This window comes from Sinohyriopsis cumingii, chromosome 17 (assembly GCF_028554795.1).
Source record: "Sinohyriopsis cumingii isolate HCF-2022 chromosome 17, ASM2855479v2, whole genome shotgun sequence".
NCBI classification, from domain to species: domain Eukaryota; kingdom Metazoa; phylum Mollusca; class Bivalvia; order Unionida; family Unionidae; genus Sinohyriopsis; species Sinohyriopsis cumingii.
In genome coordinates this window covers 28,814,212-28,836,457 of record NC_142977.1, presented here as the reverse complement: position 1 = coordinate 28,836,457, position 22,246 = coordinate 28,814,212, and the positions used below count along the sequence as shown (strand labels likewise).

Below are 22,246 nucleotides of genomic sequence, written 5' to 3'. Positions count from 1 at the left end.
TAATGTGCCATTCATGTTAGTTTTCTCAGCATTGTCTTGTCCAGTGTAAATGAGCTTGAGATTCTTCATGCAGTATCAAAATTTTGACAGACAAATCTCATCATCTGGCAACAACTTACGTTTAAGATAATGACTTCAGGCCTGGGTAAACTATCTGGGGGAGGCTTTTTATGTGCATAACCAATTTTGAATTTTGGATTTGTCTTCTTATGAGAAGGCTTAGCTGTAGACAAGACAAAAAAGTTAAAATAAATCTTATATATCTGATTTGTTTGTTGTTGTGGGTGTAATGCCATTTTTTAGCAATTGACATGCCATATAACTGGTGGAAGAACATACAGGCAAGCTTTATCAGTTACCCTGAGACTTATTTGAGCCTGAGACTTAACCCATGCATTCAGAGGCATAATGGCAGTGATTGGTAATGGTGAGCACTTTAGACATCTCATTACCACCTTTGGCTCCTCATGTATCTGAAAGCTGGTACTTGCAATCATTGATTCAGGTGTCAGTATGTGTTGGACAACCACACTATACACTTGTATGAATGAACAGAGAATTCAGATGTCACCATCATTGGGACTAGGTTTATTCTTACCCCTAGGGACTTTGCCCCTAGGTCACAGCTTGGAAACTATTTTATCCTCCATAATTATTATTACCCGGTATAGTTGTCTCATCGAAATCGTAATGATGTTTGCATAGGGTAATTGCGAAAAGAGCTTTCTGTTGTTTGCATTCATTTCAGATTGTGGTTGATGCCCAAGCCTGACCCTAGGATGCATGTTCAGGAGCTGGCATACATCACTGCACTGCCGAACTCAGCTGATGCTGTTGCAAACAGTGGTGCCTCTGACCTGCATGCTATGTTCATGCCAGCAAAGTTTCAACAGAATAGTACCTCAATGCCAAATTTCTGTGGCTATTCTGACACTATGGCCAAGCTTGGAAAGTTCTTGAAAAAAAAACCTCTGCCAGGTTCGTGACTATGATTTAAGTAACCTCAGTTGCAAATTATTTTAGACTGAGCAAGGTCCAAAAAGTTGTGTCCTGCCCACATGCCTCGTCCATTTACTGTCTGTCCATCACACTTTTATGTAAGCAAGGTAACTGAAAAACTATTCAAGCCATACCAGATGAGATATTCAGATACTTTGATCGGGTAACAAAATCTGACTAGGTCAGGGTGACTGACCTGATTAGTCAATTATTTTTACACTATTTTCCTTTGACTTTCTTCATAAAATCATTTTGTATGCATGTTTAATTGAGATGGTCAAATAGCATATTTGTTAATAAGTACAACAATGACTTGATTAGATTTTGAGGACATCATAGCATTTTTTACATATTATATATCTTTTGGGACTTGGACATTTTTTGTTCAAAAACCATCTAAGTACAATTTGAAAGTAATTGCTTGAGGTGGACCAATGAAATTAGCATACTTAAGAAAAAAGAAAATTAGTATGAAAACAAAAGGATTATTAATTATTTTATTTATTTTGCTAATTATCTAATTATTTTTCTAATTGTTAATTTGTTAATTATTAATTGATTAATAACATAATGCATTAATAAATTAGTATGAAAACAAAATGACATTAATATGAAATAAAAATGATTATGAATTTTGCATCAAGCCAATCTGAAATACATACAGTATGCCAATAAAATGTTTTGTATTGCCCTTTTGGAAGCAGCTTAAGATCCATAAAGTACAGTACAGTAAACTTAAAGTACAGCTAAATTCCACCCCCATCAATAGTATCCTAGATAGTGCACATGTATTTTAAGCTGAACAAGGTCAGAGGCACTAAATACAAACAGGATGGATGAAAGAGTCACGATTGAAACCAAATCTTTAAATCACCCTGAATATTTGATAATGAAAGGCAAATACCCCCGATTCTAACATCACCCTTGTACCATATTTACTGTATAAACTGGGACATGATGAAATAATTATTTATATCCTGTCCCAGAACTTATGGTGAAACTTTATTTCACCTAGGTGGTATATTCCAAGATTTAGAAACCAAATAAACTTGCATTGCATTTGTCCTTCCCCATGCACATTGCAGTAAAACAGATAAACAAACTGCTTATTTGATAATAAAAATAAAGAACCTAACCTTGTATTGTTATCATTTATTCCTTTTTTATTCAACATGAGTATTAAAGAATAAAATATAACCATGACATCCATATATGTAACATAGGCTTCCATACTGTAGCATGTTTTGCTTATGTCCAAAAACACACGCCACGTTGTTCATTGACATGAACATTAAGAAACAAATTGTGTTTGGTTATGCTCAATATGTTATCCGACTAAAAACTAAATCCAAAAAAATCACAAACACAAGGGAAATAATCAACCAATCAGCTACATACAGTTAAATTACTAATAAAGCTTCTGTAACACCCATATAAGTGGAGTCCAACTGCAGCCTGCAAGATCCAGTTCTGCCATAGCACAATGCTTTCATATTGGCAGATCTGGACCTATGCAGTTTGTTAGCAGTAATCATTTGGGCAAATAACGTAGACCTTGATCTATGTTTGAAATATGTGATGGCAGATAAGGTCTATGTTGTTAACAGCTTGACTTGACTTATATATGAGAATAAATGGTACCAGTAAGAATTGAATATCTACAAAAGTCTGTACACATGTAATATTACACAAAATCAACTTGCAATAATCAGCAGCAGTTATTAAAATGAACACCATTACATAAAAAACAAATCCATTGATTGAATAACAGACATTATTACTTGTGTGCCCCATCATTCCCTTGTTAGTTTACAATGAGCACACATGCATGCTCCATAATTCTTTTAATTTTTTGGTATATTTGTCTTTAATCTATCTTTTCTTTCTGTCTGGGTGTATTTTTTCAGTCCTTCTGTTGTTACCTCCCATTTTTCTACAGCAACAATACATACTTGAGCAGCAAGTTAATCCAGTTCACTTTTCAATATAAGATTAAATGATCATGGTTGGGCGTTTATCGATGTGTAAATTTTACCTAATCACTCATAAAGTAAATATAGTCCAAAGGACTTGATGTTAACTTTGTGAGTGATTAAGCAAACTTTACACATCAATAAATACCCAACCATGATCATTTAATCTTTACAATTTACACATCGATAAATACCCAACCATGATCATTTAGTCTTTACAATTTACACATTGATAAATACCCACCCATGATCACCCACCCGTGATCATTTAGTCTTTACAATTTACACATCGATAAATACCCAACCGTGATCATTTAGTCTTTACAATTTACACATCGATAAATATCCACCTGTGATAATTTAGTCTTTACAATTTACACATCGGTAAACACCCAACCGTGATCATTTAGTCTTTACAATTTACACATCGGTAAACACCCAACCGTGATCATTTAGTCTTTACAATTTACACATCGGTAAACACCCAACCATGATCATTTAGTCTTTACAATTTACACATCGGTAAACACCCAACCATGATCATTTAGTCTTTACAATTTACACATCGATAAACACCCAACCATGATCATTTAGTCTTTACAATTTACACATCGATAAACACAGAACCATGATCATTTAGTCTTTACAATTTACACATCGATATAAACCCAACCATGATCATTTAGTCTTTACAATTTACACATCGATAAACACCCAACCATGACCATTTAGTCTTTACAATTTACACATCGATAAACACCCAACCATGATCATTTAGTCTTTACAATTTACACATCGATAAACACCCAACCATGATCATTTAGTCTTTACAATTTACACATTGGTAAACACCCAACCATGATCATTTAGTCTTTACAATTTACACATCGATAAACACCCAACCATGATCATTTAGTCTTTACAATTTACACATCAATATAAACCCAACCATGATCATTTAGTCTTTACAATTTACACATCGGTAAACACCCAACCATGATCATTTAGTCTTTACAATTTACACATCGATAAACACCCAACCATGATCATTTAGTCTTTACAATTTCAATTTACTTACTTTCTGTTATCAGGTCAGCAGATTTCATCAACAAATGTTCGTTTTTAGGTAGATCAAAGTTTTGTTTAATTAACTATTTCACTTTAACAGAATCTATAGCCTGATCCTTGCTAGCAAAAAGTCGTTGATTCTTTATACAGTTATACAGTGTAGAGCATCAGAGTGGGTCATGCCAGCGATATATTGTTATGATGATTATTTTAATATATACAAAATTGTTGATGCTTTTAAACCTGGCTATTCCTTTTTTGTGTATAGCATGTGTTGTTATGCATTCATTGTTATAGCATGTGCTGTTATAGCATTCAGTGTTATAGCATGTGTTGTTATAGCATTCAGTGTTATAGCATGTGTTGTTATAGCATTCAGTGTTATAGCATGTGTTGTAATATCATTCAGTGTTAAAGCATGTGTTGTTATAGCATTCATTGTTATTTATTTCTAAGTATACCTAACTAATATTTCTTAAATTTCAGATCACTATAATTATCAGAAATGCTGTTTACACACAACAGAAACTTTTACTTTATGGGATGAAAATAAACTCAGTCCAAAACACATGTATCTATAGATTTTTCTTCATTTATCTTTTATCAATCGGTTGCTTCTCAGGTTATCCCATTACTGATCTTAAATGGTAAATCATTACTTCAAAATTGGTGAAATGAAGTTTTTTACTGTTTGTCCCAGACAGTGTGAATATCACTCAGAGGAAAGTTTCAGAAAAAAATTGTAGTTGGTGTGATTTGCCATTAAAAATTGGATATATACCCTAAGAAACATGTATTTATTGAAACTGTGAAATAGCATGAACTTTTCACATTTTTCTTTAATTTACCATCTTATTCATTCAGGTTCTATACTGAATATTGAGAACTTGAAATTGAAGTACGATGACGCACATCCGAATGTGAGCCTGGACTCTGAAGCCATGAGCTGGGTAGAAACAGGAAAGTCAAACCGAGCATTTATTAATACAGTTAGGGTCTACTATGTCATAGGCAAGCCTGCTTTTGAAGACGTGGGTGAGTATGAACAACTGATATATATATATATATATATATATATATATATATAGTGCCCACTTTAATCGAGTTAATAATTAACAGGTTGTAAATTAGAGGATTTTATATGAGTGTACATTAGAGTCAAGAGGAACTGCAGTGTCACTGTATAGCATTATGAACTTTGAACTGAAATGGTGTTAGTTCAGATCCTAACATCAGATCAACCCAAGCCAGATACTGTGGTGTATCCTTGGGCATGGCACTTCAGTTGCCTTGGCACTCAGTACCAGTTTAATAAAATGTGTTATTTCAAATGAATTAGATAGTATGCCAAGATCTACATGCCTTTCATGGTTAATATAAGTTTGAGATTCTGTTTGAAAGCAAAAATATTACAAGCATTTAGCCATTGTAACAAGCTGTCTGGTTTGTTCACATTCATACTTGTATAAGTAGAATCAACAGAAGTTGCACTAAATAGCCTTTTCTGCTAATTTTGAAGATTGGGCTTTTACCACTAGAAATATGAGACTGACTGCCATATTTAAATTCTATTTAAATTTCCTAAAAATCTTATTTCAAAGTCTTTTATATCTTAGTTTTATGCACTGAGGAAAAACATTGAAAAGAGAAGAGGGTCAATTAGACCAGGAAAGAGAAAGCAGTCATAAAATGGGTTAGAGTAGAGGAACTGTAATGTATTTTTCAAGGCAGTAACATATTTCCATTAACACAAGACCTTATATCATGTTGACAAATTCAGTCTCACACTATCAGTGGCAATGGTTTGCTTATTTTAGCTTATTTAGAAAGTATCAATAATTTAATTATCTGTTGATGAATTTGTAGAAACTTTGAGTCCACTTTCTTATTATTAAATGCTATAGGACATTCTGGAGACAGTATATTTCAGGTTAAAGAAATAATCCATGTGAGTTAAGAAGGAGCCAAAAGAGTTCAGAATGATAAAAAATGCAGCATAATGAATTAGTGTTTTTAGCTGTTTTTATTTGAATGGTTTATGGTCTGTATTTCAGGTTACTATGATGAGTTGCCCATCAATTTGAATAATTTTGAACTGATGTCTCGGCCCAGATTCTGTCCATTTACCACAGTTGTTGAAAGGGCAAGAAAATGGCTTCGACAGAAAAAGGTTTTTAAGTTTTCTATTTCTTTCTTTACTACTGTGCTCTCTCTTTTTAATCCCATAAAGTTACCTGCATTATAAGCAAGGGTACATTATAGCAAGGTTACATTATAGTATGTATGTTTTAGTATGTGTATAGCTGTTTCATAATATTTCATTAAGCACTGATATAAAGTACTGAACTGAGAACTAAATGAAATTAATTAAGTACCAATTTAATGGAGTCTTTCACTGTGATGAGGAGGTTTGGTAGCTCATGATTATAATGCTGCACTTGCAACCAAAGGGTGCAGATTTGTATTCTACCATCTGATCAGTCTGGGTCAGTTATGAAGGTGAGCCTTTGGGCAAGGCACTTTATTTCAATTGTCTTGGCACTAAATGACCAACTTTTGTTGCTGTGGTGTAGAACAACAAATCAACAGCCATCCCAGTACTGGTGTTATAGGAGGGGAATCACTGTACAGTAGGATGTTCTATAGTGAAGACAGTTGCAATCAAAATGTCTGAAAAGTTAATGTGGCATCATTCTGCTTTATTCTTTGCCATTTTTTAAAGAGAGACTTGCACATATTGTAAGAATGAATAAAATACAAACAAGGTAAAGTAGTGTTCTCTCTTAGATGGATTACTTAACAACTTTGAAAAGTAAAAGAAATATTAATCAAACAGAGATATTTTCTGTTTTAGAATGTTATATTCCTTTAGTAGTGATAAATATATGGGATTTTGGAAAACAATAAATATAGGGTAAGCCAGTATTTTATATTCCTCAGCAGTTTAAGCCAGTGTTTTATGGCTCTCCCAATGGAAAATACTGATAATAGCAAATGTATTCACATTCTTAAACAATTATTAGCTGCATATTTTGGTATTACTCAGGTCATGTTTAAACTTGTTTTTATTATTCTTTGCCCTTCATTAGGCTGTGCACATTCCATATATTTAAGAAAGACAAAAAGGGAGAAAAAAATGATGATTATTTTTGGTCATTTTTGTTAGTATTCATAAGCTTTTCAGACTTAATTACATGCAGGTGGAAAACAAGGAAGTTTGAGTTTGACCAGAATGACCTGTTGGTTTATCTTTTCAGTGGAATGTTTCTGCATTTCTTCCTATCCTTCATTGTAACATGTCTCATTATAACATGGTTCCATATATAATACAGTACTACAATGGTCCCCGTGTCTCATTATAGCATGATTTCAGATATAACACAGTACTACAGTGATCCCCATGACCAAAGTCACACAGTGTATAACAGTATTGGGTTGAAAGTAAACATGCGGTAACTTTGTCTTTTATCTTCATTTCTTTTCAAAACACCTTCTGATTTATACAGTTTGGATAGTGAACACTATACCTGGTACAATATGCTATTCTCATTATACTGTGCTTTCATACATATCACAGTTTTCAGAATAACGCTGTTTGGGACATAATGCATTTGTAGGTTATAGACCCAGACTACTGCATTATAATGAACAAGAGCTTTAGTCTGTTTGATAAATAGGTATCTTCATGCATGTATTATATATATATATATATATATATATATATATATATATATATATATATATATATATATATATATGCTGTCCATCTCACATAAACTTGATGCTTGCAATCCTCTATTCCTCTATATCTATTGATTGGGTGAAAGAACATGTAATAAAAATTAAATTGAAAGATCAAATGGGCAAGCCAGGATTGTCAGCAAATAACTCTATATACCTCAAAAGGGGGATAGGGGCCCAATAGTCTAAAGAGCTCACCTTTACTGATCACTGCATTTTCACCTGTCCACCAGTTTTATATCTAATTTGCATTGTTCATGGGGATTTTTATTATTATTATATGGTATGGATAATTGTATTTTGGACTTGACCTTGTTCAAAAATCAAGTTCATTTTCTGCAGTGACAAAAATCATTGATTTGGGTTTTGTAAGCAAAATGTTTATCACAGAGTCCAGAACATTGGAAATTCTGCATGAAATGCCAGGTCTACCTGTTGTTCACTACATCTTATATTATTATTTTAGTAACAGACCTTCTAATTGTAACTAAGAGTTTATCTTGTAAACATTTTGAACCTTTTATAATGAAAGTAAACATTAGGTAATATTTTTGATTTTTTTTAGAAAATGGTATGGTCAAGTAGAGGACTATATAATTTTGTTTATCTTGAAATTATTCATTCGTTCTATTAAGGGCTCTGAGTGGCCTAGTGGTCTAAAGTGCTCTCCTTTATGGATCACTGCTATCTCACCTTTGTCTGCTTGGTTTGAGTCTCGGATTCAGCCAATGTGGGTATGTGAGAAAGCTTGCCAGTAACTTCTCGAGGGTAGATGGTTCTTTCCAGGGATTTCCTGGGTTCTTTCTCCACCATTAATACTGGCTGCCATATATAGCCTATCTTGTGCTGAAAAATGGTGTTAAACCCTACAACAACATTGTTCTATTAAATCGGAGCAGGATCCATTGTATTTTTCATGTATCCAGAGTTTCTTTAGGCTGAAATTTATTTATTCATATTATTTAACTGAAGTATTCTTCTCTTGAACAACAAAGTGCTCAGAAATAGAGACATGGATTTATAGTGAAATTTGATTAAGGATATATTCTTGGATGGTGTTATTTTGATCCATTGAAAAACTGTTATCATGATACTATGACACAGGTCATTACAAGCACATCAACTCTAACTGCACTGGAATTTTTTTTGAATTCCATTAAGTTTCTTAAACTGTAATCATTAGGATTTGTGTTAGAAATTCTAGGATTATTTGGGATTCAGTTTGCAATATCTTAAGTTATATTTTATATTTTCACTTCGTAATTTAGGGAAATTAATTGTTTGTTTAATATTTTCTTTTGTTGCTTCCAAGCTTCTTCTCTCCACCAGTTATACTGGCTGCCATTTATAACCAATCATGTGCTGAAAAATGGCATTAAACCCACAAAAACATTTCGTGAGGATAACTGAAATTTTGCATATTCAGTGACTGCACCAGGAATCTGCTAAGATTACATGCAACATATGCACTAAATATGGTTATTTGTCATCAAGGACATGCTTAGCTTGATATTTATTTATAGTTAAAGCTCAATATATTGACTTTATATAAAGGAGATGATAGTGTCTTTAGTGTGCCATGGTTACTAGAAAGTGCGTAGCTAGGAGAATAAATCAGACATCACTTTCATGAGCATTAAGCCATATTGAGTATATTCAGTGATCATTGTAAGATTATCCCTGGTGACACTGAAAAATACATCTGCTGCCTCTGACAAAATATAATTAGGTGAACAAAGTCAATGAATGAAATCACAGTTGCTTAAAAAAGTGCTTTTATATCCAATTTATAATACTTTAGATAGTGTTACTATTTTTATAGTTTCATTACTATCGAGTCATATTAGCTGTTGAAACTTATTTGTAAAAAGAAGCAAGCAGTTAAATCGTCAGTTGTTTAGCAATATTTTGTCACAGCACTGTTACATTTGGCCTCATTTGGGGAGCATTTTAAGGATCCCATTGATTGATTCTGTACATTCCTTATTTACTATGAGTTTTTTTCCTGTTTCTTTCTTCTCTCTCTGATAGTGCAGACTTATTTTGTCTACATATTGCTTACTCCATGTGTAGTCAAGTGTTTTGATTATGAAAATACTTACTTTATGGGTGCTGAATGGCATCTATGGAAATGGGAATAGAGTAAATAAATCCTTTTTCTGACTCACACAATGATTTTGAGGAATTTTCATTTGCATCTTTCTTATCAGTGATTAAACTTTCATTTTTTCAAAAAGCATTTGTCAGTATCTCAATGACTGAATTGAAATTATGACAGATAATTCCACTTGAAGATTGCTTCAGTGAAAATGATAACTTAGAGGCATCAAAGTTACAGAACATTTTCCTTGATTGAAATAATAATTTACAGTCTGTAATAATGCAAAATATTAACTAGAGAAAAATCTGGTAATTGTTGCTCTAAAACATTCTTATTTTTCTCAAAGTAAGTTTAATAAGGGTATTGGTATCTAACAACATTTATTGCCTTTTCCAGGGAATTCGTGTGGTCAATATACAGACAGTAGATGTTCCATGTGAAAAGTCTTCATCAACAGGTAAGACTGAAAAGTATTTGGACAATCTGTTGTAGTATTACATGTTCTTTATTAGACCAGTAGATTGCATACATGTTAAATTTACAGTATTTTCAATACATTTTTTACCAATCTTTTGCGCAGTATTCAAGATCCTCCAGTAATTTATGAACTGTAGCAAATGAAATGTCATGTACATCAATATTTAAAATATTGAAATGGTAATTCATTAAAGGAGACCAGAAATCAATGCAAATATAGAACAGTAACAAAAGCACTACAGAAGGAAACCTAATTCTGAAGTATCATCTATGATTGTATGCCAATATTTAAATTTTGGCATATCTTCTGGGAGCTGAATTTCTGTGACCTCATATGCAAAATTTCCCTGCCTATTTGGTTACTTTCATGATGTGACATCATAGTAGCAACTCCAGCATTCCAACTGGTAGTTACCAGAGTGAAAAAACAATGCCATTTTGCATTGCTTATGAGTGTGATAGCACATTAAGGAAAGGCTGTGGACAACATTTTTTTCTTCTTTCCATGAGATAAAGGGATAAAGAAAGTATGGATACATTATTACAAGTGAGTCGATTTCAAAGCAACACCATACAGCACTCTGTGCTAATTACATTTCTCAAATGAATGTTATGAGAGGGATACTGAAAAAATGGCAGTTCTAGGATACCCAAATGCTAGGCCTAGACTAAAAGTTGGCACTGTTCCAGACATACCATTGGATATTTTGAATCTTGTGAAAATTGTTAAACATGTGAGTTAGAAAAATAGGCAGAAAGCTGAGTAAATGACCACAAAATGCAACAATCAATTCACAGATCTTTTATCTACACCAGTAGTGCTAAATAATATCTGATAGCCTGACACCCAGGGCCCCTCAAATTTTAGTTCGGGCCCATCCTGTGTTCAAAGTGAGGTGCCCGTTGGGCTTGTTGAAGCAAACATTGTTTGCCTGAGGAAACTTTGATCACACTGATGAACACGGCACAATCTAAATCAAATCACCACTGTCCTAGGTGAAATTGAGATATGATTTTAATCATATGGAAGCTTTGCTAAAAATAAGATTATAAACCTGTTGTGTTTCAAGAAAACACAATTTAATAAAAAAAACCAAAAAACTTTCAGTCTATGCCTGTTACGTGTAGTATGTATAAACATAATCTATAAGGATTGGAACTGATATAAAACTATCCCTTGGGCAGTTTAAATAGCAGCGATTAAAAGAAGATAGGTCATGTATAAAGTTAAAGTTTCACATTAATTGGCTGACAAAAAAAATTGGGATTAGCAACTATTGACCCCATGTTGTTGCCCCAAAATGCGAGTGCCCGTGGGACATGCCATTTCTCCCTGTGATACACTTTATTATCCCCCAGGACAAGCCACTTTTTTTCATATTCTGGTCAGCTGTAGCTAAACTGCAAAATAGCTAAAGTTTTGACTTACCATATATACTCGTGTATAAGCCGAATAATTTAGGAAAAAATAAAGGCATGGAAGAAGGAGGATCAGCTTATCCGTGGGCCAATGTCTAAACATTACATTTTTAGGTCTTTTTGTTGACTACTGTAATGGCTGTAAATCTTGGGACATGAAACAATAATTGTTTCCATGTCCTAAGACATAGGCATGTAAAAATGAGTGACTTTCGGTGACCCGATAATTATTAAACTGTTGTAAAGGACCATGATTTTCATAATTCGCAGGGCAGTTGAGTTTACCAGTGAGACCATCCTGTACTATAACTTACTGTCACTTACTGTACACAGTGCAAAGCATGCATAGTGTCACTTAAATCCATACTTATTCCCAAACATGTTAGATGCAAATTTTTCTTTATTCATTGTTTCGACAAAATTGCATTCTTCCAGATAACATTTCAGCTAGTCCTTAATAGCTGTTTCATTTACGTTGAATCGTGCGCTTACGAGTTACTAATTTTCAGTGATATAAGTGATCCTACAAATTGAGGTAATATTTTTAGAAAGGTATGCACATTTAATTGTACAAGCACATAACCATCATAATTTACATGTTCACACTGACTGGTAATAATAAAGACTAAAATTCTCATATAGTTCAACTAAGATCAACATCAATCAATTTTCTTTTTGTGTTTTAGCTGAACGAACATTTTATTTCTGGTCCCCTTTAATGGATTGGCTTAGAAATTGATGGGGATGAGAAATGTTTTTTAAAAAATGTAATCACTACTCATTTGCTGTCTGAATTTTCTGGTTTCCTTTATGTCATTGTTAACAGGTTACATTTTTATACATCAGTAACTACTCAACTACCAGTGAGTACTAAAAGAGGACCATTTGTGGTTTATGTTTGTTTCTGAGAATTCACTATCATTTTTGTCTTTATTGCAAGGTAGTTCACTACAACCTTCATTTCATGATTCTTTGATTTATGTTCACAGTAGTTTCATGTTAAATTGAGTTCTGTTAAGGTTTGTGTTCAGCTGTTTCTCTTATACTGTTGCTTGCAGTCATGCATTTTGACATCACAAGAAGTACTACCCTTCAGTCAGAACTAGGTCATTGTGACCTGTATTTCAGACCCCATTGACCTGCACAAACTTCTGTGCTTAGCTCACTTTCTCAGAATAGTTGCCAGCAGAGTCATGCACCTTGATAAATAGAAGCTTCATAAGTTTCACTTCAGTACATTCTTCAGTCAAAACTAAGTCATTGGGACATACTTTTCATGTTCCAGTGATCTGTGTTAACCATTGCCTTTAGCTTAGTTTGTTAGATATTATTGCCTGCAGGGTGATGTATCTTAGCATTTTAATGCATAATGAAGAGTAACTAAATGCTTCAGTCAAAACTGAATCACTGTGCCCATTTCATGCACCAGTGACAGGCATTAACATTACAGTTTCTCTGACACTTCTGCTTGCAGGGTCATTGTATTTGGGATATCAACACATGATCAATAATTAAGTCAAAACAAAGTTGCTATTTCCTATATTCACACTACATTTACTTTTTTAATCATGTGTGAAGCTCACTTTATCAAACTGTTGCCTACAGATTAATGCAACTTGGCACTACACTCATTGACCAAAACTAAGTCACTGTGACCTTTGTGTCATGTGCCTGTGAACTGTGTTAACCTTTGAATTAAGTTGAAGTCATAACGTACAATTATTGCCAGATAATCAAACTTGATTCTTTGGCATCATTATAAGAATTACCACACCATTTACACCAACAAGAAAGCTTTACTATCCTGTCACACCATCATTCGTGGTTTTCTTGTTGTTCATTCTCTTGCATTTTCAAACATGATCTTGATCATGATACTTCTGCACTTTATAAGGCTGACCATAGTGGATTTGCATGTAATTTGAACCTTGTATATTATCGTATGTTGTGTTAGTGTTCTTTGAAGACACTAGCATTTCATTCTGCTATCAGATATATTTCTCAACAATCTGATACCACAAGTCTAGTCAAACAACAAACTTCACAGACTGGATCTGCCATTGTGTATTGTACTGGTCAGTCTGGGTCTCTGGTTTATTATGAGTAATCAGTAGACAATAGACTTTAATCTTCTGGCAAAGGCAGATCATGGATGGTGTTATTTGCAGTTGTACTTGACATATAACCAGGTATAAGCCTGAAAAAGCAGAACTTTAAAATCCAAAATCTTTCCCATAACCTCATTGCATTAGCAATTTAAGTTTTTAAAGACTAATGTCATTAATATGTACCATTTTAAGATAATTCACTAAATATGAAATTCCTTTAATTTTCAGATATTACCTCCATTTATTAACCTCTTATACCAGTCTTTGGAAAAAAAAGTGAGTCACAGAATACATGTATATGTCCTTCCAGTAATGTTTCCATCTTTCATTCCATTCATTAAGTTTTTTAATCAGCTCTGTTACTTGAATCCATATAACGATATTTTTGTGTCCTTTCCATTTGAAGTTTCATAGCAGGAAATCTTTTAATACTTGTTGTTACTGAATGATTATCATAGGTAGTATGCTATATATCAATTTTATTTTCCCACAGGAGAAACTGTAGTGAAGTCCAACAATGCTGGATACATAGAAAGTCCTGGGAAAGATAGTCACTTTGCTAGAATTCTACGGATTTTTTATATTAATGATTTAAAATCTGATGTCTGTCTGTATGAATCCGTCAAACTTACAACAAGACTCTTTATACCCCTTCGCTACAATGACACTGGAAAGACATTTGAGACATTTTCGAAAACCATGCAAAGAATTGTGAAATGGCTGCAGTACAACAGTAAGTACACAGTGAAATCTGTTTGTAAAGGACAGGCAAGGGAAAGAAACACTTATCTTATATATAGTGTGACCCTGCTATAACACGGTAGTTGGGAGCCATAGAACCCGACTGCATTATAGACTGAACCATGTTATAAGCAACCAGGTCAGTTAGCTGAAGAAAATGTAACCCCAAAAAATTGTGGGGGGTGTAGGTAATAAATGCGGGCGGTAAAATACGTGCTTCCTCGGCACAGTTACCATCTTAAATTGATGCATATTAAATGAGAAATACACCTGTAGTGAAAACAGAAAAGACGTTTATAATAGTTTACTTTATTTAGAGAACCATGAATTGATACATATATGTGAATCCTGTTTATATATAATGTCTAATGTATAGTATGACTAGAGTAGCAACACTGTGTACTCACCCGCGAACCTCGTCATATACAATGAATCCATAATACAAGTGATTCCATCGAAAATATGCACACACACAGCTTTAAAATATTCAGTAATTTTGTAACAGGTCATATTGGTCTGAATTCAGTGGATAAACATAGCACAATCACATAACGAATGACGAAGCACATTTATTTTTCAGTACGTTCCAAGTTGGTAAAAGTTAGTTTGTGTTTTAAGCTGCGTTTGTAAGCATAAATTTTTTCCCTACAAAAAGGAAACTTTCACAGCACAGTTAACGTGTTCCAGTAACGTTGGAAAATGCAAAAATCCATCTGATTCCATCACTTTTATTTAAATTTGGTACTGACTTCCTTTGAAGAAAAGTTCTTTGCTGTTATTGAAAGATTGTAGATGGCTTTCTTTGATGAAGGGTGCATGTGCTATTGAAGTCACCGCTAAAGGACAGCTTTGGAGAACCAAACAAATGCCCATTTCTTATTGTGGCAGCAAGATCAAATAATTGTATTGCATGATTTAGACTGGTATTTTTTTCAATTTGCTGAGTACTTTTTCATAACAGTCAGTGCTTCAAATGTGTAATCTGTTTCCTTTGAAATTTAAGCAAACGATTTTATCTGGGTACATTTTTAGAAAGGAATTGGCTGTCATTTGGACTGTTCTAGTTACTGTCCCTCCATGCCTATTTAATAAACCAATAAGTAAGATGTATTTTTTTTTACATTTGTGGTAGCAGCGCGATGCTGCCTTCCATGCATGTGTCTGAAAATTAACAAAGGATCAACGGACGATAGAGATGCATGTGTTTTGATGACAGTGATTATTACAGAAAATGTGAGTGTTCTGATCATTTAATTCTGAGTGAAAAGAAGAGGAATTTTACTTACCAGCCACATACAAATGTCAGTCTTTGTAAATATATTAATTACCAGCGAGCAGCCAAAAATACAATGAAAGATATATTACGAGATAATGCCTCATCCGGTTGTTCTCCTTTACCAGAAATGTCAACAACAAAAAAGTGGATATTTCACAACGTACAGAATTCATGCTAGGTGTTAAGATAAGCGGATTATGATATAACAATGCACTGTTTAGATGGTTTGTCAATATGGACAAAGAATTTGTTTATGTAACAATAGATAAATTTCAGTGCATTTTATATCCAGTTTGCGGCTTCCTTTCATGGGGCCTCTGAATTTCTGTACTCCAAATCAATGGTTGTATATAAAAGTTTAAACAGCCAACAATGTTGCCAATAATATAGAAAAAGCCAAATGGTATGTTTTGCCACCAATAAGGAAAAACAATCCAAGTTTGCAACATTGGCGAAGACCTACGCGATCCCAGAATAAACTTTTTATGTGTTTTTTTTTATGTACTTTTAAGAAGAAAAAACTTTTTTGTGTACGAGAAAAATACATATAAAATTTCAGGAGCCAAGCCATGATCATCTTGTATTATTCATACGTGATCTCTTCCCCAAAATGATAACAAACCTTTTATGTTTTTTTCGTACTTTTTAAGAAAGAATTTTTTGTGCACAAGAAAAATACGTGTGTATGAAATTGAAGGAGCCATTCCACGACTATGTTATATTCGAATTTGTGTTATAACGGAGCACGCTATAGCGGGGTCACACTGTATTTGGATATTAGTTGGATCTAGTTAATAACCACATAGAGTTAGATCTAGATCTGCCATTGTGTAGTGCACCAGTAGATCTGGGTTGATATAGTTTATTATTTGTATTCAGTAGAAAAATCAACATTTTATTTATGATAGTTCAGGGTATATGTTGTTTGCAGTTGGACTCAAAAGTATATATGGTAACTATTTTAAGACAAATGTCCCATAGAGTCACTAAGAATATATTTGATGCCTTCACTTTGATAGCAGGGTATGGTTTTTTATTTTCAGAATAAGTGTGCTGAAACTATCGAACTTGAAGTCATAATCTTTTAAACTCTTTATCATTTTTATAATAATTAGATAATCTTATTATGTTTCCAGGCAAATACAGCCATTGTTCTGTTTCTGGCTAGCCCTATGGAATAGTATGACCTCTTTTCTGTCATCTATTTTCCACCAGCCATCCTAAACTTTACACACACATTCATCATATGGTCTACTTTGTTAGTTAGACCTCTTCACCCTAGCTGGGGCATAAGGCTGCAAATAACTTCTGCCATCTAGGTCTGTCTTTAGAAATGGAATGTCCCATTTCTTCCAGCTCAGTTATCACTGTCCTTTCACCAGGTTATCTTTGGACATCCACATTTATGCCTACCAGCTGGTGTCCATGTGAGGGCTACCATGGGTATCTGTTCTTAGGGAATCCTCATTATATACCCGAGTCTATTGATCCTGCACAATCTTAATCCCCAGGGAAATGTTATTACATCCTGTCTTTTCATATAGGTTCACATTGGAGATCTTACATTGCCAATAAATGCTGCATATCTTGTGGAGGCAACTGTTTTGAAATGAATTTACTTTGCTTTTCTCTGTCTTCACTATTTTCCAACACTGAGAGCCATGCAACAGTAACAACTTTACCTTGCTGTTGTGAAGTCTGACCTTTGTCTTGAGGCTATATTTTTTTAATTTCCCTATAGGTTGGAGTCTGCCAAAAGCACCTTTGGCTTTATTTAACCTGGTCTCAGTGTCCTTTTTAGCACCATTGTCGTTACTAATTAAGCTACCCAGGTAGGTGTAGTCCTCAAGTGCTTCTACATCAGTGGATTGGTAATCAGAGGGGTAGCTATGGCATTTGCGCACATCACTTGGGTTTTCTTTGTATTGACATGCAGGCCAGTCTGTTTAGTGTTCTTGCTGAGTCTGTCAGATTTCTCTTGAAGATGAGAGTACCTTGATGAAATGACAGCCAGATCATCAGCAAATTCCAGATCTTCAAGGTGTTAGAAGAGTGCCCACTGCATCCCTCTGAGATTCTCAGATGTTGTTTGACATATTATACAGTCGATGGTGGTGAGGGACAGAATGGGAGAGAGGATGTAACCTTGCCTTGCCTAACACCAAACTTTACTTTGAATGACTTGGAAAGAGTGTTGTTAAGGATAATGCTGCATTCAAGGTACCTGTAAAACTTCCCATTGTTTTGGGGTGTATTCCATGGGCTCAAAGAATCTTCCATAGACTTTCATCATGAACACTGTTATTAATGTCAGCTGATGGCAGCAGGTCTGCTGGCTCATCAGAGCCTGTTTGAAGTGATGGACCATTTCACAGCCAGCTTCCTGCATTGTTATCACTCTCCCAGTTCTTCTTTAACTGGCATGGAGTGGTTGGATCTTTGTCCACAGCACTGTTTTGTAATCTTGTATACCATGTTCAGTTCACCCTTTGCTGCTGCCTGTTCTGCCTCATTTGCCAATTCCTCAACACAGGTTCTTTTTCCTTCCATGTGCTCCTTTTCACTTCTTTATCCTTCAGCTTATAATTTTCTGTGTTCCTTCAGTCAACCTTGGTGATATAGAACTCAGCAGTTTGTCTTTGGCCTTTCTTCTTTCATTGATTCTCTTCCAAATCTCTGATGTTAATCATCTCATTTCCTTTTTCTTTCAGTAACCAATGAGTTTCTTTGCTGCTTCAGTGTATGTATTTTTGTTGTTGATACATGTAACTTTCATTTGTGTTTTAGTCTTCCCCATCTTTACTGACTTCACTGCATTAAAATGATATGTAAGCTTAATGGTAAAATCTCTCTTTATCTCTGGTGAGCAAAGCTTGCTGATGTAAAATATCGTGCCCTGTTTCTGTGTGGTATGTGTTGCCAATAGTTTCAGCTTTATCTTGGTTATCTCAAGGCAGTGATCACTGTTGATGTCCACTCTGTGATGGACCTTGTCATCTTGGAGAGATCTGCATTACTTTTTCTTCATGACATGGTCAGTCTGGGTGACAGTGTGCCCATTGGTGGATTTCCAAATTCACTTGTGGAAGTCTTTGTGCAGGAAGACATTGCCGCCTATTACACAGTTGTTGTTGAGGCAAGGTCCACTTTGTCCAGAATGAAAATAATGGTGCTCATTCATCCATTATGGCCTTCACTGCGGCCAAATTGTAAATCCTGTCATTGCTAATGAAAATGATATTAAGCTGACATCCAATATGGCCACCATGGCAGCCATCTTGAAAATATTGGTACTGCTAGAACCCTTGACTGGATAGTCTAATTGGCATGGGAATTTCTCCAGTTCACTTCCCTTGACGTTTTGTGAGTGAGTGAGTGATTAGGATTTTTAACGTAGCTTTAACAGTTTTTTCAGTCATATTGCTATGATGTCTGCAGTGTGGCAGTTTTTAGTGATGTCTAGCACTGGGGCATCATGATGCAGACATGTAGTATGATGTCCCACCCAGTCACATTATTCTGACACTAGGCCGACCAGTCCTAACACTAACCTCTTAATGCCGAGTGTCTAGCGAGGTAGCTGTTAGTACCATTTTTTTAAAAGTCTTTGGTATGACTCGGCCAGGGTTCGAACCCACGACCTCCCTCTTCCGAGGCAGATGCTCTAACCACTAGACCACCGGAACGGTCCTTGATGTGTAGTAGGTCCAAAATGATGATGGTTCTGTCTGGACATAATACTGCTACCATATTAGCATTCTTGAAAACTTTGATATTGCTATTCCACCTGAATGGATGGTCACATCAACATGTGGTTTTACCAAAAGATTTCTTAAGATGTCTAGTTAATCCTAAATGAAAATGGTGCAGATATGGTATCCAGTATGGCTGCCATGGCAGGTATCTTGAAAATTTTGTTACTTATTCTTCTTTTGAACTGAAATTCATAAAAGAGAATGGAAAGTCATATTGACATGAGGTTTCCACCAGAAGACATTTTTGATGTCTGATTTGTCATAAATGAAAATGGTACTGATCCGATGTCCATTATGGCCACCACAGCAGCCAGCATAAAAATCTTTTTGTCAGAAATCCTCCTGAGTTGACATTCCTGTGAACAAGGGGTTTTCCTGAAAGACTTTATATATTTGGTTGGTCCTAAATGAAAATGATGCCTCTCTGATGTCCAGTATGGCTACTACAGAAGCTATCTTGAAAATCTTGTTATAGCTAGTTCTCCAGAACAAGAAGACTTATGATACCTAGTTATCTTGAAGGAAAATGGTACCACTAGCACATCCAGCATGACTGTCACTGCTGCCATCTCAAGAATCTTCCTATTGCTACTCCTTCTGAATGGATGATTGTATCAACATGCATTTTGACTGATAGATTTCTATTTCGTCTAGATTGTCCTACATGAAAATAGTACTGCTCAGACATCTAATACAGACACCATAGAGGCCATCGTGAAAATCTGTAAACTCGTTCTTCTTACAATACCAAGTTGATCCTAAATGAAAGTGATGCCTCTCTTACATCCAGTATGGTTGCAATGGCTGCTGTCATAAACATTTTTCTGTCAGTATTGTCCTTTAGGGCTGTTCCAGTAAAACATATACCCCCCCGGGGGAAGGCACTTTCAAATTCAACCAACCCTCAACATAAGCAATTAAAAAAAATTATGATCCACTGTCAGATGTGTTTTAATCGAGAAACACTGCCCCCTACAGAAGTGTATTTTTTTAACATAATTTCTGGCTATGGGTTAGTGGGCGGTAGAAGCTATTTTAATATTGGGTTGGGGACAGAAGCGATTTAAATGACAGCTGGCTGGAGGTAATCTACTGAATTCATATACATCATATAATCTACTGCATATTTTTATTTGTATTCATTCATTATAATCAGTCTTTTGTCATTTTGTTTGTTTGTCTGTCAGCCAAGTATGTCTCTGATACTGTGAAATCACAGATTTTCATGGTGGCTTATTATTTGTAGATGTCATTGATCAGTCCCTTAATACCTACTAATTTAACATCCATGAATACAGATTTTATAATAGATATTTCTATTCTAATACAGAAATCATGAATTTGTATCCTTACTAAACTCTGTGTTTCCTAAAGTGATCAATATGTCTTGCTATTTTTCTTTGTTCTCAGGCATGCTGCTTTTGATTAGAATAATAGTTAAATCTTGTATTGCTTTATTAATAAATGTGTGGTCAGATTCTATGATTCATTGTTATTATTTTTTCCAATGAATGTTTTGGTAAACTTACATGACTTGTCAGAAAAAAAACCAATGATGCCTGTGGAAGTGTTGTTGCATCATTTGTCTACTTTTACACTATATCATTTCTTGTAAGAACATCTTTTTCAGTTACCGATGTCTTTTTTTTATGCCTTGTTGCAAGACTAATATAAAGTTATAAAAAAATATAGCAAGTCAAACATTTTTATATCATAGATTTAAAAAAATGGATGAAAGTCAAGGAATCATTTTTCCCAGAGCACTCATAAAATCAATGTCATTGCAGTTAACTGTATTGTCAACAGCATCATAATCATCACTGATGGCCTAGCAGTAACATTCTGCACTTTCAATCCAGTTGTCACAGGTTCTATCTCCCACTTCTAGTCTTTCATATGAGACTTATACCTATGGCCTGAGGGGCTTTCATGGCAGAGCGGTATAAGATGCTCGTCTTGTAATACAGAACTGAGGGGCTTCCATGGCAGTGGTACAAGATGCTTGTCTTGTGATTACTTGCCTCCAGTGTGCTAATGAGAATGTTGCCAGTTACTTGTGGAAGGTCAGTGGATCTACATAAGTGGTGTTTGGTGTCTCAAAAGGACTTGGAAAATGGTGTAAACGCCATAATGATCTACTGAAACCCCCGAGATCTCATGTCTAAACGACTTCAGCTGTTGGAGATAAATGTCAAATCAACAGAGGCTCCATGTGCCCAAGTGCACTAAGGTGCTTGCTTTTACATCACTTAAACATCTCACAGAGTGAGTTTGTGTCACAGATCAACCAATTTAGGTTGTTGGTCGTTCGGGGTTCTTCCTCCACCTAATATATTGTAAAAAAATCACCAAAAAACCCCAAATCAAACCACACTGAATCAACCAACTAATCAACTGTGGCAACAGCAGCAAAGGTACTAGTCAATCACTTTTGCCACAGCTGTATGAGTTTATAACTTTTGACTCTAGTAATTTTTGTAGACCTTAGAATATCGTCAATTATGCCTTTCTGACAGTTACCTAAAAGTCATCATCAGTTGGTGCAAATGGAATTTTTATGGTGAGCATATGAGATGGAAAAGTCTTGA

General features: G+C 34.7%; 1 protein-coding gene across 4 annotated transcripts in view; it reads left to right on the top strand.

Annotated features, from left to right (window-relative positions):
- The window catches only part of LOC149778331 (uncharacterized), a 46,114-nt gene that overhangs the window by 12,845 nt on the left and 11,023 nt on the right, over window positions 1-22,246 (top strand). For all 4 annotated transcript variants that reach the window (XM_089939144.1, XM_089939143.1, XM_089939141.1 and 1 more), the window contains exons 4-8: window positions 749-978; window positions 4,905-5,075; window positions 6,095-6,210; window positions 10,279-10,339; window positions 14,380-14,619. In XM_089939144.1, coding sequence (XP_089795270.1) covers window positions 749-978; window positions 4,905-5,075; window positions 6,095-6,210; window positions 10,279-10,339; window positions 14,380-14,619 — 818 coding nt within the window. The remainder of the gene's footprint in view (window positions 1-748; window positions 979-4,904; window positions 5,076-6,094; window positions 6,211-10,278; window positions 10,340-14,379; window positions 14,620-22,246) is intronic.